Consider the following 15,757-nt stretch of genomic DNA (forward strand, 5'->3'; position numbering starts at 1 on the left):
ATTGTTGTATGTGCAGCTCCCAACCCATTGCAGTGTCGCGGGCGCTCTGCCAGGCTCTGGTGAACAGCCACCGACCCTCTGGGCGACAAGGGATTTCATGGCCCGAGGCCGATCTCCAGCTTCGGTGGATGTGGCCAAACCACTTTCCACGCCGGTGGGCCAGCGGCCTGTTTCCGAGGGTGCAGTCCCCGCTCCCCGTGTGTGGATGGAAGGACAGGCCTCTCCCAGCTCCACAGGCAGCAGGCCCAGGACGGGCCGCACTGCGCCCTCCCCCTACTCCGAGACCCTTTGGTGGAGGACCCCAGAGGGCCCAGGGCAGGACCATGAGGCTGTGCTGTGGCAGGAAGGTGGTCCCAGCAGCTGTGAGGGTCCACGGTTCCTGCCACACCGCCCCTAAGAACTGCCTTCCGCTGGGTGAGCAGGGCCCTGCCCGTCACCACTCTTCAGGGCTGTTGTTTCCGGCTCTATAAAGGAGGCCTTTGAGGGGCCCGTGCCCCCCCCCCCAGCCTGAGACTTCAAAGGGCATGAGACTGGGCAGCCGGGGGCAGGTGACCACAGCCTCTTCCTGGGAGGCCTCGGGCCTCCTGCTGGTTCTCATGCCCTCGCCTGTCAGGACTGTGGGAGGGAGACAGCAGATACAGCCGAGTGGGGAAAAGTCCACTTTGTGATTCGTTACGGTCACGGGGGAAAGTGTAAGGAAGTCAGATAATTCTGAGGCCGTTTGTCTCCTTCCCTCTGTGCCCTGGGAGATGCGTGAGGAATGGCCATGGACAGAGCGCACCCCCCCAGGAGGACGAGCCTGATTCACCCTGAGGCGGCTGTGAGAGCAGGAAGTCTGTCTTGTTACTGCTGTCTCCCCAGCACCAGGAGGCACATGGTGGGCACGCAATGTGTGGACCTTCAGTGTGCGAGGGAGCTCCGGGGGACGGAGAGCTCCAGGAGGGGTGCAGCCCGGCACACCAGCGGGCGGGTCACAGCTGTGCAGCCGGCCCGTGGCTCCGCGCAGTGGGTCTCAGGAAGGGCTGGCCCAGAGCTGGGTCAGTGTCTTGGTTCAAAGGTGGTCTGGTTTCCCTTGAACTTGGGGAGGTCAGGGCCGGGAGGGTGCCCAGAAGACAACAGCAATGCCTGGATCCTCCCAGAACCAAACAGGCTGCTGAGTCACAGGCAACCTGGTGTGCCTCCCTGCTGCCAATCAGCCAACAAGCCTGCCGCCTTGTCCTGGTCACACTGCAGATCAAATGCCCCCAATCTCTGCCGTCTGTTCCTAAGCCACCATTTCGCAGGCTCCTGACTCAGTGTTTTCCAATAAAACCATTGTGTCCGACGGAAAGACCAGCTGTGTGCCTGCCCTCCCCCTCACCCCCAGCCCCGGGCCTGCCTGCCCCAGTTCCGACAGAACACAGGCCTTGCCCCATGCTGGGCACTGACCCAGCCTGGGAGAGAGCTCACATGCGCAGGCGTCACGTTCACGTTTACAGAAGGCGGAGGCGGGCGGACATGGCATTTTTACTTCAGGGAGCTGGTCAGTGTGACCAGACAAATCAGGAACATAATTGCACAGTGTGGGCGTGAGCTGCGCTCAGTCCCACTCCCCGTCCCCCTCGGCATGGTCCTCATGCGGAGCCTCCGGGTCGTGGAAGTGGAAGGTGGCCATCATGTCTCGCACGGCCAGCATCAGCCTGTTCAAGCCCTGGTTGTGGTCCAGTCCCTCGGCCCCTCCGTCCTCCTGCCTCTCCCCCTGCGGCAACGAGACCCATCTGAGCAGGGCCCCTGGGCACTCGGGACCTGTAGAGGCAGCAGCCTCTGGAGGCCACTTACACGCGTCTACCTAACGAGGCCAGGCCACCAGGGTGGGATCCAGCCGCCCTGCTGACGGGGGTGTCTTGTCCCATCGGCAGCTGCGGGCTCAGGCAGCCACGCCCAGCTTCCCAGGCAGACGGGTGCCCTGCTGCTGGCAGCGCTGACTCTGCAGTCACACCGGAAGGGACCTGTTGCACCCCGTGGCCAGCAGAGAGGCCAGGTGAGCTCACCTACCTCCATGCTGTAACTGGGCAGTAGTGACCGAAAGAAGAGGGCGATCGTGTTTCCATGGCTGACGGGGCTCAGCCTGAAAGAGAAAGAACAGGGAGGAAATGAAGCTGACAGAACGGCAGCAGCTGGAGACGGGGCTGAGCTGGGGCCTGGAGCCCCAGGGGGCAGCAGCCATGACTCACGGCCAGCTAAGGGGGTACTGCCGGCATCAGGGGCAGCGGGGAGCATGTTCCAGGGCTGGGGGGTGGTCCTTTGTAACCTGGCTTGTTGGACCAGGAGGGAAGCGCAGCCCACCGCAGCCAGGTGCCTTGCTGATAAGAAAAGCTTTGGTTGCAGTGTTCCTCAGGGGTACTGCATCCCAGCTCTATGAGGCACTGAGGTGTTGTTGAGCAGTGACCTTTATTTACTATGAAAGCTCAAGGGGGTGGGGGACAATCCCTGAAGTCCTACAGCCACGCCTCAGTGCCAAGATGTCCAACATGCCGCTTTTCTCTGAGCCTAAGACACTAAAAAATTTCCATTGGAGCAGGTAACTGGAAACTGTTACCTTCTGAATATGCAATCCAACTTTTATAATTTGGTGAGAGAGAAAAAGGACTTCTACAAAATGTGTTCTTTTGAGGTCTGAAGGCTCATGCTCCCTTAAATGGGACAAGCTGTTGGTGAGTCTTCCAGATTTAGGACATTGGCGAGGGCTCCGGGTAAGGCAGTCACTCAGCTCAAGAGGCCAGAGGAAAAAGGGAGCCGTCCATACACACCCAGCACCTCTTTACCGGGCCCCCCAAATCTCAGTGAATCCTCCTAAAGACCACACGCCACTACTCTCGGCAGTTTCGGGTGGCACTTTCCAGATTCTATACCTGAGATGTTTCCCCACTGCACTGGACATGCCACCAGGACAGAGGTGCCTGACTGCTTCCCACTGTATGTGCAGCACCTGCTACAGAACCTGATGCAGTGAAGTTCCTGGTCAGACAAATACACGGAAAACTCCAGGCCTGGAAAAGCTGATCCATGACCCCAAACCACTCTGCTCTAGAGCCTGTGTCTGGAAGAAGCAGCAAGTCCCAGGCCCGAAGCTCTGATCTGAAAGCCAGATGCAAAGGCACCAGGAGCAGGGACAGGTACCTCTCTGGCCTGGTGTAGGAGTAGATGGTGTCTGAAGGAGGCAGAGGGTCAAAGCCCATCACGGACTGCGTGGTCACTTCCTGCAGAACAAGACAGAGAACGGAGATGCAGCCGAGCCCTGTGTGTGCCTCTGCTCCCCTCTCCGCCGCCTGTCAGCAGATTCTGGTCTGGACGGGGCCTTCCTGCTGGAGGGACCCCAGCGGCCAGGCTGTGCTTACCCAGGCTTTGGGTGAGGGTGGGACACCCACCACCATCCCACACGCCGCAATCCCTGCCCAGGGTGTCAGGACGCAGCTCTAGCGGCCCTGAGGGGAGGGGCCAGCTCCCACCAGCTCCCACGGCAGCCCTGCTCCTTACCGGGGGCAGCGCAGCAACAGCTTCTTTGATCTCAGAGAGGACCACGTGACGGTGGATGTTTCTGGGCGCTCGCTGGTAGAGCACCTTCCGCCTGGGCCCGGGAGACAAAGGACAGTCACGGAATGGAGCCTTCCTCCCCCCACATCACGATGCAGATCCCCGAGCAGCCAGCCTCCTTCTTCCCGAGGACCTACCGGCCCAAAGCGGTCCGGCTCCCGCCGGCCTCACCTGCTCTCGCACTCTGCCACGGCGGGGTCCCCCGCGTCCACGGCCTGGAGGACCGCACGGACGTTCTCCTCCAGCCAGCTCATGATGCTGGGCTCCTTCCACAGGAAGTGGGACCGCCCGAGGTACAGGCTCACCAGCTGGCTCAGCGCGGGGGGCTGGCTGCGGGAAGGCAGGGCCTGTAAGCAAATCCCCCCACCCAGGTCCAGCCTCCAGGCGCCTGCTGGCACATGCTGGGCACAGCCAGGGTGTGCCCAAAGCCCGAGTGAGAGGAGGCTGCCCAGAAGGGCTGCCAACCTGGAGTCTGCCACATGCCACTGCCCAGAGGTGGGGCGCCACTTCTGAACATCGCACATGGTCTTTACTAAGGATGAGTTCCTTAACAGGAACGTAAAACAGAGAAAGAACACGGGCACCCATGCCCCATCTCCCCTCCCCCTCTGTCTCCCGCCCCCCCCCCCCCATCGGGAAGCCTTGTGCTTGGGCTGCAGGTTGCTCACACGCCGCCAGCTCCATGTCCGACAGGCCAGACCCCGGCAGACGTGCAGGCAGCCTGCACTACGCACAGGCCGCGTCTGTGCCCCTCGGGCGTCTTCCCGTCTTTACCTTATTTCGGAACTGGGTCCAAAGAAGGGGTGACAGGCGACGGCGGCGTCCGGCCGAACGCTGCAGCACTCGAGCAAGGGCATTAGAACTGCGGAGGAAGCAGAGGCCCGATGGGTCACTCACGCCCGAGAGGCCAACTCTGAAGGAAGGTTCTCTGTCCTGCTGCTTCCCAGAGGCCCCGTCTGCATCTAAGGGGACCCCCTGTGATCCCCAAGCATGGGTGCCAGACGTTCTCCTCCTAAAGACCACACAGCCCACCCCTCGACAGCCCCTCGCAAGGGAGAACCCTGTCTTCCCAGGGACTCCCCAGGCATGGGCTACAGCAGCACCAAGCTCTGTGCTGACAGTGTGAGGCTCCTGCCCTGTGCCCGCCCAGTGGGTCTCACAGAAGGACCCGGACCGCGGTAGTCCAGGGAGCAGGGGCACTGCTGGCATTCTGTGGTGCAGGCTCCACACCCCACCCAGCCCCCTGCTGCGTGCCCACAGCCCGAGGCAGGGGCCTGGCACAAACACCCTCCTCCACACTAGCAGCCACAGCTGCAGCAGGTGGATGGCAGGGCCGGTTCCCTGAGGCCGGCTGGGCAGCCAGTGTGCAGAGCGGCCAGGCCAAGGCGTGCGTGCAGGGCTGGGGTGGCTGAGGATGCAGTGTGCTGGGAGCCTGAGGCTTGGCCTCCTCCCACCCCAGAACCCCATCTCCCCTCTAGCACCACCTCACAGGCCATCCCTGCTCTGGAACATCAGTCCCCGAGGCGGGAATCTCGGCGGCTGCCTCCTTGTAAAGCTGCGTGTGGTGTGAGGACGCGGGGGAGGGGGACAACAGCGAGCTCCTTTCCCAGCCACACGCCCCATCAGGATGTGCCACCCAGGGACGAGCCCGCAGACTTCGCACGGACGCCCGTGGGAAGGTGGTCTGGGAGGCCCCCGGATAATCTGTCTCATCCCTCACACTGGTGAGCAGCAGCATTGCACACCAGAAAGTGCAGCCCGGCTGGCTGGCTGCCCCTCCCGTCCCACGTCCCCACGTCCCCAGAGCCCAGGGCCTTACTTCCTGCCTCTCAGAAAGACGTCCTACCGCCCCAACCACCCTGAGACGCGGCTTCCCGGCCACTGGCAGCCTGAGGGGAGGGGCGGCCTGGCAGCACCCACCTCCAGGGAACATGATGAGGGCCTGTCGCACCAGGAGAGAGGCCTTTTCCCTCGCCGAGCTGAGCTCCTCTTCTGGGAGGTCTGCCTGCTGGCTCAGCAGGAAGTACGCCAGCGGCACGGAGAAGGCAAAGTTTGGGAGCTGGGACAGGTTCCGGTGAGCCTGCGTGGTGAAGACGGAGGCAGAGTTCTCAGACAGGGAGCACCGTGTGCGATGACGGCCTCCGCCCGGGGCCTTCCCTTCGCAGAAGCGACAGGCACAGTGGTCCCCGTCATCCTGAGTGGCTGTGCTCAAAGACCCACCGTGGGTGCCTGACACTGTGGGTGGAAAAGACCCTGCATGCACTGTTCTCCTCTGTACACGCGTACTGTGCTCAAGTTCAATTTATAAACCAGGCAGAGTAAGTGACGAATAGTAGTGAAACAGAATGATAGATTGAGGTACGACAGCAAAAACAACGTGGTTTTTTTCCTTTCACAATCTCACAAATAGTCGATTCATTCTAGCCATCGATCTTAGCGACCTCAGTACATGATTTGCATCAGGAGGCTTGTGGTTTGAGACCATTAGGAAGTGAAATCGGTGACTGAGCAAAGGCACTCTGACACCCCATGTCGATCTGGCAGCCAAGGGGGCTCCTCAGTGCTCCTGTCCCAGTGACACGAGCAGGAGCAGGCGTGTGCCAGGACCCTCGCCACGGTGACCTCAGCCACGGTGACGGGGCTGTGCAGGCCATCGCACACCCCGCCTACCTCCCACTCCTGGAACAGGTGGATCAGGTACTCGTAGTTGCGTGCCCGCAGGGCCAGGTGGTCCACCAGCAGCAGCATGCACAGGGGGTCCTCGTCGGGCTCCAGGCTTCCGGAGGCAGAGGGAGACAAAACCGAGTGGGCCCACGTGGTGTCGGCCGGTGGCCACCGCCATGCCGCCGGCGAACACTCACCTCAGGATGAGCTTGCAGTACTCCAGCGCTGTGCGCGGGCAGCCCCGCTTCTCCAGGAAGCTCATCTGCTTGTAGAGGGCCAGGTAGAAGCTCCTAGACCCAAGACAGTTCCTCGTGAGCCAGGGCGACAGCAGGTGGGGGAGCCACGTCGCCCTCGGTCCTCATCGTGCCTGCCGCCTCGCCGCATTTCCTGTGAGGCCTAATCACTGTGAGTTTTGGAGAATGCTCCTGTCTGCAGAGAAGGTGACACTTTGCTTGCTGTTTGAGTCAGAAGTGCACCATGTACGTAAGCCTAGCTTCTTAGTTCAAACCTTTACCTTGGGGTTTTCTGCATCCCAACACCCATGGGAAGGAAGTGTGTGAGGCCCCAGGACAATCTTGTCTCAGTCCCTCAAATCCGTGGAAAGCAGGATTGCGGTTATGATTTACGGGAAGAGAGTTAAAACCTGTCATTACAACCTTCATCTTTCCTCACATTTCCAGTCACAGCAGCTCTGGTGTTGATGCCAAGGCTGTGACTGGAATGATCCCAGCAGGCAATTGCTTTTATCAACACCCACTGCTTGGCTAATGCCTGCACTGTCCGTATCTTATGACCTGTCTGAAAGAACTTAACCGGGAATTCGCCTGGAGCAGCCAGGCTGACAAGCACAAGCAGGGGAGGAAGCTCAGGTGCAGCCCCCAGTGCAGACGGAGCAGTGGGTCATGGTGCCTGGGACCCCGGGCGGGGAAATGCCCCAGGACAGAGGCATGCCCACCCGCCAGGGCCCTGAAGACCAGGCCGAGGGCAGCGGGGAGGCTGCTGTGGCCAGCAGGGCATGAGCGGAGAGGAAGTTCAGGGAGGCAGAAGTCTCTGTAAGACAAGGGGCCACGCACACAACTGCTCATGCAGAGCAACAGGCCTGGCTGAATTCCAGCTGCTCACTCCCGGACCACACCCCCGCAAGCAGAGCGTCACAGAGCTTTCTAAACTCTTGGGCTCGGATCCTTTTGTCCAAAGACACGGGAAAACACACGATGACAGACCCCATCACGCGGAGTGGCTTAGCAGGTTCACTTCTAATACAAACGCATTTAACTCCAGGCCAGCTGATCCGACCGTCCTGGAGCCCAGCCCTCTTGCATTCAAGCTTTTAACCCAGTGAGATGCCTGGCTCAACCTACCTGGCAGGACCCCTTGCGGACAGCCCATGCCTCCTGCTCCCACTCCCCTACCTGGGTCTCATGTCACCTGTGAAAGCTCCAATACCCAGGAAAAAGACCAGTGCGTGTGAGCCAAGTCCTTCGGGGAGGCCGCTCACCTGTTCTCGGGTCTGCGGTAGTCCAGCCGGCAGGTCCCACTGGTGAGGCTGAACAGGGGGTGGAAGGCACACTCCATGCTGTACAGCGCTCTCTCTGTGGGCCACACAAACACCAGGGGAGGGTGTCACAGCCGCCTTGCGGCAGCTGCAACCCCGTCCTCTGTGGCTCCCAACAAGGAAAGCTCTGGGAGGAAGGAGTCAGGTTACTAGGATTTGGGGAATAGACAGCACAAACGTGACTGACTGGCCCTGGGGCTCAACGAGCTGGCAACACCGATTCCAGACAAAGAAATGCACACACACATCCTCACAAAGCTCACACACAGGGGCCACAGTATGGGGACAACCCAGTGTGCCACGTGCTGTGGGCACACAAACAGGGTCCATCACCCCCTGGAACATCTCCCAGCCTGGGAGACACTGTTGTGCGTGAAGAAGCCAGAAACACATGATCAGACCGTCAACAGAGAAATCCAGAGGCAGACTGGTGGTTACCAGGGCTGGGGCCTGGGAGGTGACTGAAGAGCTGAGGTTTCTTTTTAAGTAACGAAAATGGTCTAGGATCCAAAAGGCTGAACAACTCCAACACTTAATGAAGCTGTTATTTTAACGATATCCTGGGAAACCCATTTGTACCCAGTCACTGTGCAAATGGCATCTATGCCGCAGCCTCTGAGACACGCGCGGAGGGGACGCGGGCGCTGCCGCAGGGCCGGAGAGAGCTCTCACCTACGAGGTCTCGCGCCATCTCCTGATCGTCCTGGAAGCGGCAGGCGTCGCTGAGCTGCAGCAGTGAGTCCACGTGATAGGGGCTCGTCTGCAGGAGAACCTGCAAGGCAGGAAGGGAAGCTGACGTGGCTGTGGTCGCCTCCGGCCCTGGGCACTGCTTTCTTTCAGGCAGCTAAGCCTCGGGGAAAATGTCACCGGGGTGAGTCACGACATCCTCCAGCCCAAACGTGTTCGACACGGTTGCGAAGCCAAATCCCTACCTGCCTGGAGTGGCAGCTCAGGACTCTGTGCCCAGGTGTCTCTCCCTTAACCCTCCCCCGCCCAGGCCCCGCACTGGAGGAGCGGTGAGCCCCAGAAGCAGTGCCCTGGAGCACGGTCCCGGGGCCCGGCCTGCGGAGGGACTCACGCACCACGATGTTGTTGGGCTCCATCGACTCCACGGCCGCCAGGAACTTGTGCTGCGTCTGCTGGTACTCCTCGCTGTGCTCGAACGCAAAGAAGGACAGGCCCTTCTTGGACTCCAGCAGCCGCATCGACAAGCCTGGGGAGGGCGCCAGGTCAGGCCTCCAGGTGCTCCTGCGAGAAGCCTGCGTGCACCGGTGCGAGCTGCCGCATCGAGGCATCGGCTCCACCATGAGCGTGGTCCCAGGTGCCTGGTGACTGCCCGCGCCCTCGGCTCTTTTCCTACAAAGACGTGTCTCCTCCCAGGAGCCCGGACAGAGGACCAACACCCAGGACAACAGGCAGGCACGGAGGAGACATGACTGTAACCACAACCAGATGCCCTTTCTGCCTGCCTCTCGTGCCCAAATCAGGAGTGCAGGGTCATTTCTGCTGATGAACCTGGAAACTCCCTCTTCAGCGCCTTCATGAAATAAGTCAGGGGTCCCCAGTCACCTGGCTTACACCTCACTGGCACTGCACTAAGGCACATGTCGCAGGACACACAGCTGAGGCCCCCCACCTCTGCCTGTGCTCGGGGTCTCCCTCCCTTCCCCCTGCCTTGGCTGGAGGGCTCCCAGGTGCTCCTCCAGGCCCTGTAGCCAAGCAGCCCCGACAGGACACTTACCCACACCCCATCACTTTCTGCACGATTGCTGTTTTTCTTTCTAGTACTTACTAGTTCGCAACAAAATATAAAATGAAACTTTACTAGTTTGCAACAAAATATAAAATGAAACTTTGAAAGTGAACTTGGTTGCTTCCTATGGTATAGTACCATAGGGAAAAGCAATAAGGTAGATAAAAAGTTGCATTAAAACATGGCCAAGCCTGGCCAATGTGGCTCAGTGGTTGAGCTTCAACCCAGGAGCCAAGAGATGACGGTTCGATTCCTGGTCAGGGCACAGCCAGGGTTGGATTTCGGGCTCGATCCCCAGCAGGGGTGCACAGGAGGCAGCAGATCCATGATTCTCTCTCACCATTTATGTTTGTATCTCTCTCTCCCTGTTCCTTCGTCTCTGAAATCAAGATAAATGTTAAACACACACACAAACACACCCCATGGTCAAGAAGAGACACCGTTGGCGTGGGATCTTTGCCCCAACACTGGTGGCACCATGGCAGACCCCCAATAGCACACCTGCACGGAGCTCTGCAGAGGACTGGCCTGGCCCAACGGGCTGACACCAACAGTGCCCAGCGCCGGCCAACGCACACCCCGAACCTCTGAGGCCGCTCACCTGGCTTGGCGTACCGGGGCCAAGTATTCTTGGGGGTCGTCAGCCACGTACACTTGGGGTACACACGCTGCCTCTGCCTCGGCCTGTGGAGAACAGGACGTGGCACAGCTTCACTAACCGCCCGGCCTCTGCTGGCTGTGGGAGCAAAACCTCAGGGCAGGGGCAGGGGGTGAGGCCACAAGGACAAGGACAAAATGTTTCTCTCTCTCCCTCTCTCTCTTCCTATCTAAAAATCAATAAAAACTTTTTTTTAATGAACTGTTAAATTAACAAAGATCAAACTTGACCTAGAACCAAAACTTCATGTTAGTTGTGATGCTGACTGAGATGCAAGAATGAACCTGCCTAAGATTTCAGGGCTAGAAGTTCAAAGTTTAAGGATTTTTGGAACTTTTGCTGCAGAAGGCAGCGAGCCCAGCAGCCACAAACAAGGTCAGACTCCAGCTCCTCCCTGACCCACCCTCAGGCCCCTCACAACGGGGAACCCTGAGGGTCTCGTTTTTTTCACTCTGGCTTCAAGAACCCCACCTTTAATTGAGAACATGCCCGTGTGGGTCTCACCTTTGTTCCCCTAGGACAGCTCGGGCACCGAAATACCTTTTCAGTTCTGTGTCTGGATTTAAGTGTCTAGAGAATTGAAAATTTTAAAAGAAAAATGAAATTGAGTTCTTATAACGATTCTGAGAATTTTAGAAAGTCCCATAAAAACCCAGTGAGGAAAGCGGCTATTCTGGTGTCCAAGATCACTAACGGGCCTGCTTTCTCTACCACCGCAGCCCCCAGGCGGGACCGGAGGCTGGCCACCTGTCTCAGCAGAGTGAGGCAGTGAAAGGCCTGACTGCATCGGGATTCCCACCAGCTCAGGACCAACCTCTACAGCGGGAACTGGGTTCCAGTATCTACAATCCAGGACATCTTACGCCAATTGTGTACCCACACACATAAAGCTAACAGCGAAAACAGAGGCTTTCCCCTTTCCTCTTCCTCCTGGTCCCTGTTTATTAAATGTCTGACCATGTACTTGTATCACCTTTACACAGAGTTATTTTCTTCTGTCCTAATAAGCAACTTCCTTGGCACGCAGTCTGCAGCGTGGGGGGAGGTACCTGTGCTCCACATACAGGACGTGCTTCCTCGAGCTTAGGAGAGGGGGGCTGGGGTGGAGAGAGCCACTGCTGTCCTCAATCCTCTCCAAGATGCGATCAATATCTTCCAGCCCATTTTCCTAAAGGCCCCAAACAACAACATGTTAACCACCACCCTCACTTTGTTTTACATGTTACAACCAATACCGATGGCTCATTTTTACAAAGAACTCATTTTTAATCATGCTTGCTTCCTGAAAGACAATAGGCATATAACAGATTCTTTGTAAGCAGCAGCTCAGAACAGACAGAATCACAGAACCAGAAGAGCCCTCAGATATCTGAACCACAAGGGTGCATTTCTCTTCTCATAGGTGCACTCACCTGCTCAGGTAACTGAGCTGGGACTTGAGATTCTGACTGAACAGCCACAAAGACACAACCTCTTTTCGGAACAAACACGGGACCACAAGGCACAGGGGCAACATGGCAATATGCTTTCTGCCACACTGCTCCTGGGCATTTACACCTCAGTGCCCGCTATCAGTCACGGCACAGGTGCAGCAGGCTGAGGGCTCTGCTGCCCAAGAGCAGTGTTTCAGAGGGGGCTCTAACCCTCAAGGAATGAAGTGAACAAGCAAGCGAAATTGGGTAGGTAACTTCCTTTTCATTTCTCTGACTTCTGGATCAGTTATACTACTAGCAGGAAGGAATCAAAGTATCAAATAAAAACAACATGTTTTCCTGTCCCTGCCAACAGTGCTCTGGACAACATGGTGAGGGCCCTGAAACCCCCCCGACTTTATATAAGAAGCGTGGCAGGCACCAACCCCACAGGCTGGCCTGGGACAAGGAGGGCAGGAACTTGCTGAAACGCAGGGAGAGCGGTGTGATGACAGGACCCAGTGGCTAAGCTGATTTCCCCCTAACGGCTGTGGAGCCAACCGTGGATCGAGATGCTGGCCGTGAAGACCTGTGAGCATTTTGAACTGGGAGCAGCTAGGAAGAGAAAGGCCAAGGGATCTAAGCTTCACAATCATGTGACATCAGAGTCTGGAGGACAGGTTTGCCACAAACAAACAAAAACACAAACAGCTTCCAACAGCACCCTGAGACGCAGCCAGAAAACAGCGGACAGGGCAGCACCCAGACGTACCGAAGTTTCTCCTGCAGAACTTTTCTTATTTTTCTGTTTCTTTTTCTTCTTTCGGAGTTTGCCACTCACATTCGACTAATAAAAGAAGCACATCTTAGTCAATGTAAAGAGGGGATAAGATCTTAAACCCTGAGGATCAAAGCAGGAGCTGCAGAAGGACACTGGACGCAGGCTTGATGTCCCCTCGCTCCCACTTCACGAAGGTCCCGTGACCTCACCAACTTCTCTGACAACGACTACCTCCCACCAGTCCCCCGACTCAGTGCAGCCTCCAGCTTCCTCTCACACCTCTTCCTGATATACCTCAGAGATCCTGTGACCTGACAACCTCACAGGGTTCTGATATCCACCCATCAGCCCTCTGCTTTCATCACTCACTTTGTCACTCACTCTCCCTGCCACGATCAGCCATGCCTTCCCCTGGCCTCTCCTCCCACCATAGTGTGGAGACTCTTTAGGGAGCCCCTCTGCCCGTTAGATCCGTCTGCCCACTCCCCCCCAAGTCTTCCCAGCTGTAGTTGTCAGTCCATCCATGTCACCCTCTTGACCAGAGGCTCCTGTCCCCAGAGCCCAGGAGGCTCCCAAAAGCATGTGTTGAGCAAATGAGCAAAAGGTCCCTGGAGGGACCCTCGGTGTGCCATGGAGAACACAAAACTGACCCGGCAGACTCCTCTCTTCAAGGCACATCCACCCAGGGCCGTCCACCCGCCTGAGCCCCAGAGGCACAGTCATGAGGAGGGCACACCCGCTGAGCAGGGGGCTCTCCCAAAAGGATCTCCTGCCTGGAAACGTCTAGGGGACCCTGGATGGAGCACCCGTGATGTCCACGTCTTCAAGATGTCATACACATCTGATCACGACTCCCGAGGAAAGGTGGGGGCCACTGGGCATTAACAAGACGGAACTCAGAAATGACAGCAGAGTGTGTGGCTGGGCACCCTTGTCCCCACACCTGCTCCAGGGGCCCTGTCCTGTCATCCACCTCTCCATCCTTCCTGGGCTCGGCACTTCCACTCTGGGACTTCCTTTTGCTCCCCGACACCACAGCTTCTGTGCGCAGACCATCGGACTTCTCCCCATTCACCACAGGCCCCTCCTCAACGTCCTCAATGTTAATCTGCAGGAACAGAGGGGAGGGAAGAGGGCGTCACATGTCATCCCGTTACACATGCATCCTGAGGTACTGAGAGGCATGTCAGTAGCAAGGGCAGAGAGGAGGTGCTGGGGGGCACCTGCAAGGCCACTCTGAGATTGCAGAGGAGGAACAGGGACGTGTCATGCCTCAAAGCCCACAGGGCAACCGTCTGAACAAGTCCTGGTTCAGCTGATGAGCCACAGAGTGCTGGGGCACAGGTGGCTCATGGTGTCCTATCTTCAGAGCTGGCATAATGCAGAATCCCAGAACAGCACAACTTATTTCCCGCTCTGAGCGCCATTTGTCTGTCTAGCAAGTCCATAAGTCTTTGTTTACGAAAAGAGCACGTCATGTGAAGATGCTGGGATTCTACCAAATGGGGTCTGTCTCCACCAGCAACAGGGCAATTCCTACCTCGGCGCCTTCTTTTGTGCGGCGGCCTCGGGACACCGGGGCCCCAGGGTGGTCTGGCTGGTTAAGATCTTGCAGCAAAGGGAGGAAGCTAGAATGAGGCCTCCAGTGGACGCTTCCTCCACACTGGCACCCACACCCCCCCCCCCCAGCATTCAACTAATGGTGCCACCAATGCCTCTTGGTGGAGGTGGGCACTGGATCTCTCTCACGAAGTCATGCTCCCTTCCTTTACAAGAGCTTTTTTTTTTTGAGCCCCTTTTGGGACACTGATGGTGTTTTAAGGAATTCAGATTTGTAACAACCTCTATGCCAACCTCAATCTCAACAGCAAGAACGGTGCTGACTCTATGCCTATGCTGGGCACTGGCACGATGCAGGAGACACAGGTGAGCAAAACACGTGTCACCTGCCCACACAAGAAGGTCAAGGAAGCAAGAACAAGATAAGGCTGACACATACAAGGCCACAGCCTGAGACCTGCGCAGAGACAGGGCTGTGCCAGACACCTGCACACCATGTTCCACGTTGTGAGGAGCAAAGGTGTTTGTAAAGACCCTGCAAGTGCCAGGGCGGAGATAGAAATCAAGGGACAGCCCCGCAAGGCTCTGAGAAGGGAAGCCCCACCCACCAATGGGTGCCCCGCCCCTCGAGTTGACGGACCCCGCCCCCCTCCCCCATTGCCCCGCTTCTGGACACTCCGGCCCCACTCCCAGCTGCGGACCGGACAGGGCGTGGCCCCGCCCCCGTGGCTTCAGGCCCCGCCCCTCCCTTGGCCCCGCCCTCCCCGCTGCAGCCCGGACCCCGGGCGGCCCCGCCCCCTGACGTCACGGCCTCGCCCCGCGCAGACCCGCCCCGCACACCGCGCCCCCATCGCCCCCGCTCCGGGCACCCCGGCTCACCAGCTCGAAGCGGTTGTTGACGCGGACCCCCTCCTTCCCTGGGCTCCGGGGGCGCGGGCCGCCTGGCCCCGGCTTTGGTCCTTCTTCTTCCGCGTCATCGTCGTCACGGAAGCCAAACTGGAGGGCGCCAGGCCCGAGGGGCTCCTGCCCGCGCTGCTCCCCCCGCAGCCTCCGGAGGGCCCGGCGTGACATAGGACCCAACGGCCGCTGACGTGCGGGGACGGGGAGCTGACCAGGGAGCAGGAAGGCGAGCCGCAGCGCGCCTGCGCACTGGCGGGGCTGGCGTGGGGCTGCGTGTCGCGCCTGCGCGCCGCGCTCTCCGGAACTTCCGCTCTTTCCCGCTGTCACCTACGGAGGTGCGGGCTCGCTCGGACGTGTTCTCGCGAGAGTTGCGGTGCCGGGTCCGCGGCGTCTCCGCGTCTTTGGGAGGGAGGAGGGCCCGCGGCGGCGGCGGGGCTGGGGTGGGGGAGCGGGCGCCCGGGCTCCGAGCCTCCCGCCCCGGGACCTGGGCCCTCTGTCGCGGAGGTACGCGCAGGCGGGGAGGGGAAGAGCCCTGCGCAGGCGGGGGCTGGGAGCGTGGGGGACTCGGCCCGCCCTGCGCGCCCCGCCGGTGACCCCGCGGGTCTGTCCCCTCGTTAGCCGCCAGCTCATCCAAACCCAGCCGCTCCCCAAAGGACTTCCGGACAACCTCCCGGCCAACCCTCAGGCCGGACAGACCGGAACCGCACCCGCCAGGTGGCTTCCTGTACCTCCAGGTTTGGGAACCCTGGTCTGAGGTGGAGGCTCGCCATTCTGTGCGTCATACCTTCCTGGGAGGTTTTCACAATAAACATGAAGGACGCAGGTCGAGACATTCCGGGGTGCAGCGTTGTCATTTTAAAAAGCTCGTTAGGGAATTAAAATGTGCAGACAGGATTGAGAA

The 15,757-nt window shown here is 58.9% G+C and overlaps 1 protein-coding gene and 1 long non-coding RNA gene across 5 annotated transcripts; one reads left to right on the forward strand and one right to left on the reverse strand.

The window, feature by feature from the left end:
* Window positions 1–1,487: 1,487 nt before the first annotated feature.
* Window positions 1,488–15,489, reverse strand: TCF25 (TCF25 ribosome quality control complex subunit). Of its 4 annotated transcripts, none has more exons than XM_084905448.1 (18): window positions 14,836–15,489; window positions 13,370–13,504; window positions 12,388–12,462; window positions 11,253–11,371; window positions 10,708–10,773; window positions 10,147–10,229; window positions 8,875–9,005; window positions 8,465–8,564; window positions 7,736–7,829; window positions 6,435–6,527; window positions 6,244–6,349; window positions 5,494–5,653; window positions 4,348–4,435; window positions 3,745–3,903; window positions 3,517–3,607; window positions 3,160–3,239; window positions 2,035–2,107; window positions 1,488–1,738 (listed from the first exon to the last, which is right to left on the reverse strand). In XM_084905448.1, exons 1-18 carry the CDS (start codon window positions 15,025–15,027, stop codon window positions 1,580–1,582), a joined length of 2,004 nt encoding a protein of 667 aa, XP_084761574.1. In that variant the 5' UTR covers window positions 15,028–15,489; the 3' UTR covers window positions 1,488–1,579. The 4 variants fall into 4 exon arrangements, with proteins under 4 accessions (XP_084761574.1, XP_084761573.1, XP_084761576.1 ...); XM_084905447.1 differs by having other exon boundaries at window positions 13,340–13,504; window positions 14,836–15,471; XM_084905450.1 differs by lacking the exon at window positions 10,708–10,773.
* On the forward strand, window positions 15,084–15,686 carry LOC311633167. The gene is made up of 2 exons (XR_014796906.1): window positions 15,084–15,191; window positions 15,475–15,686. It is a non-coding gene; the product is annotated as an uncharacterized lncRNA (long non-coding RNA).
* Window positions 15,687–15,757: the final 71 nt, after the last annotated feature.

This window comes from Pipistrellus hanaki (assembly GCF_964339955.1).
Source record: "Pipistrellus hanaki genome assembly, chromosome: 15".
Classification (NCBI taxonomy): domain Eukaryota; kingdom Metazoa; phylum Chordata; class Mammalia; order Chiroptera; family Vespertilionidae; genus Pipistrellus; species Pipistrellus hanaki.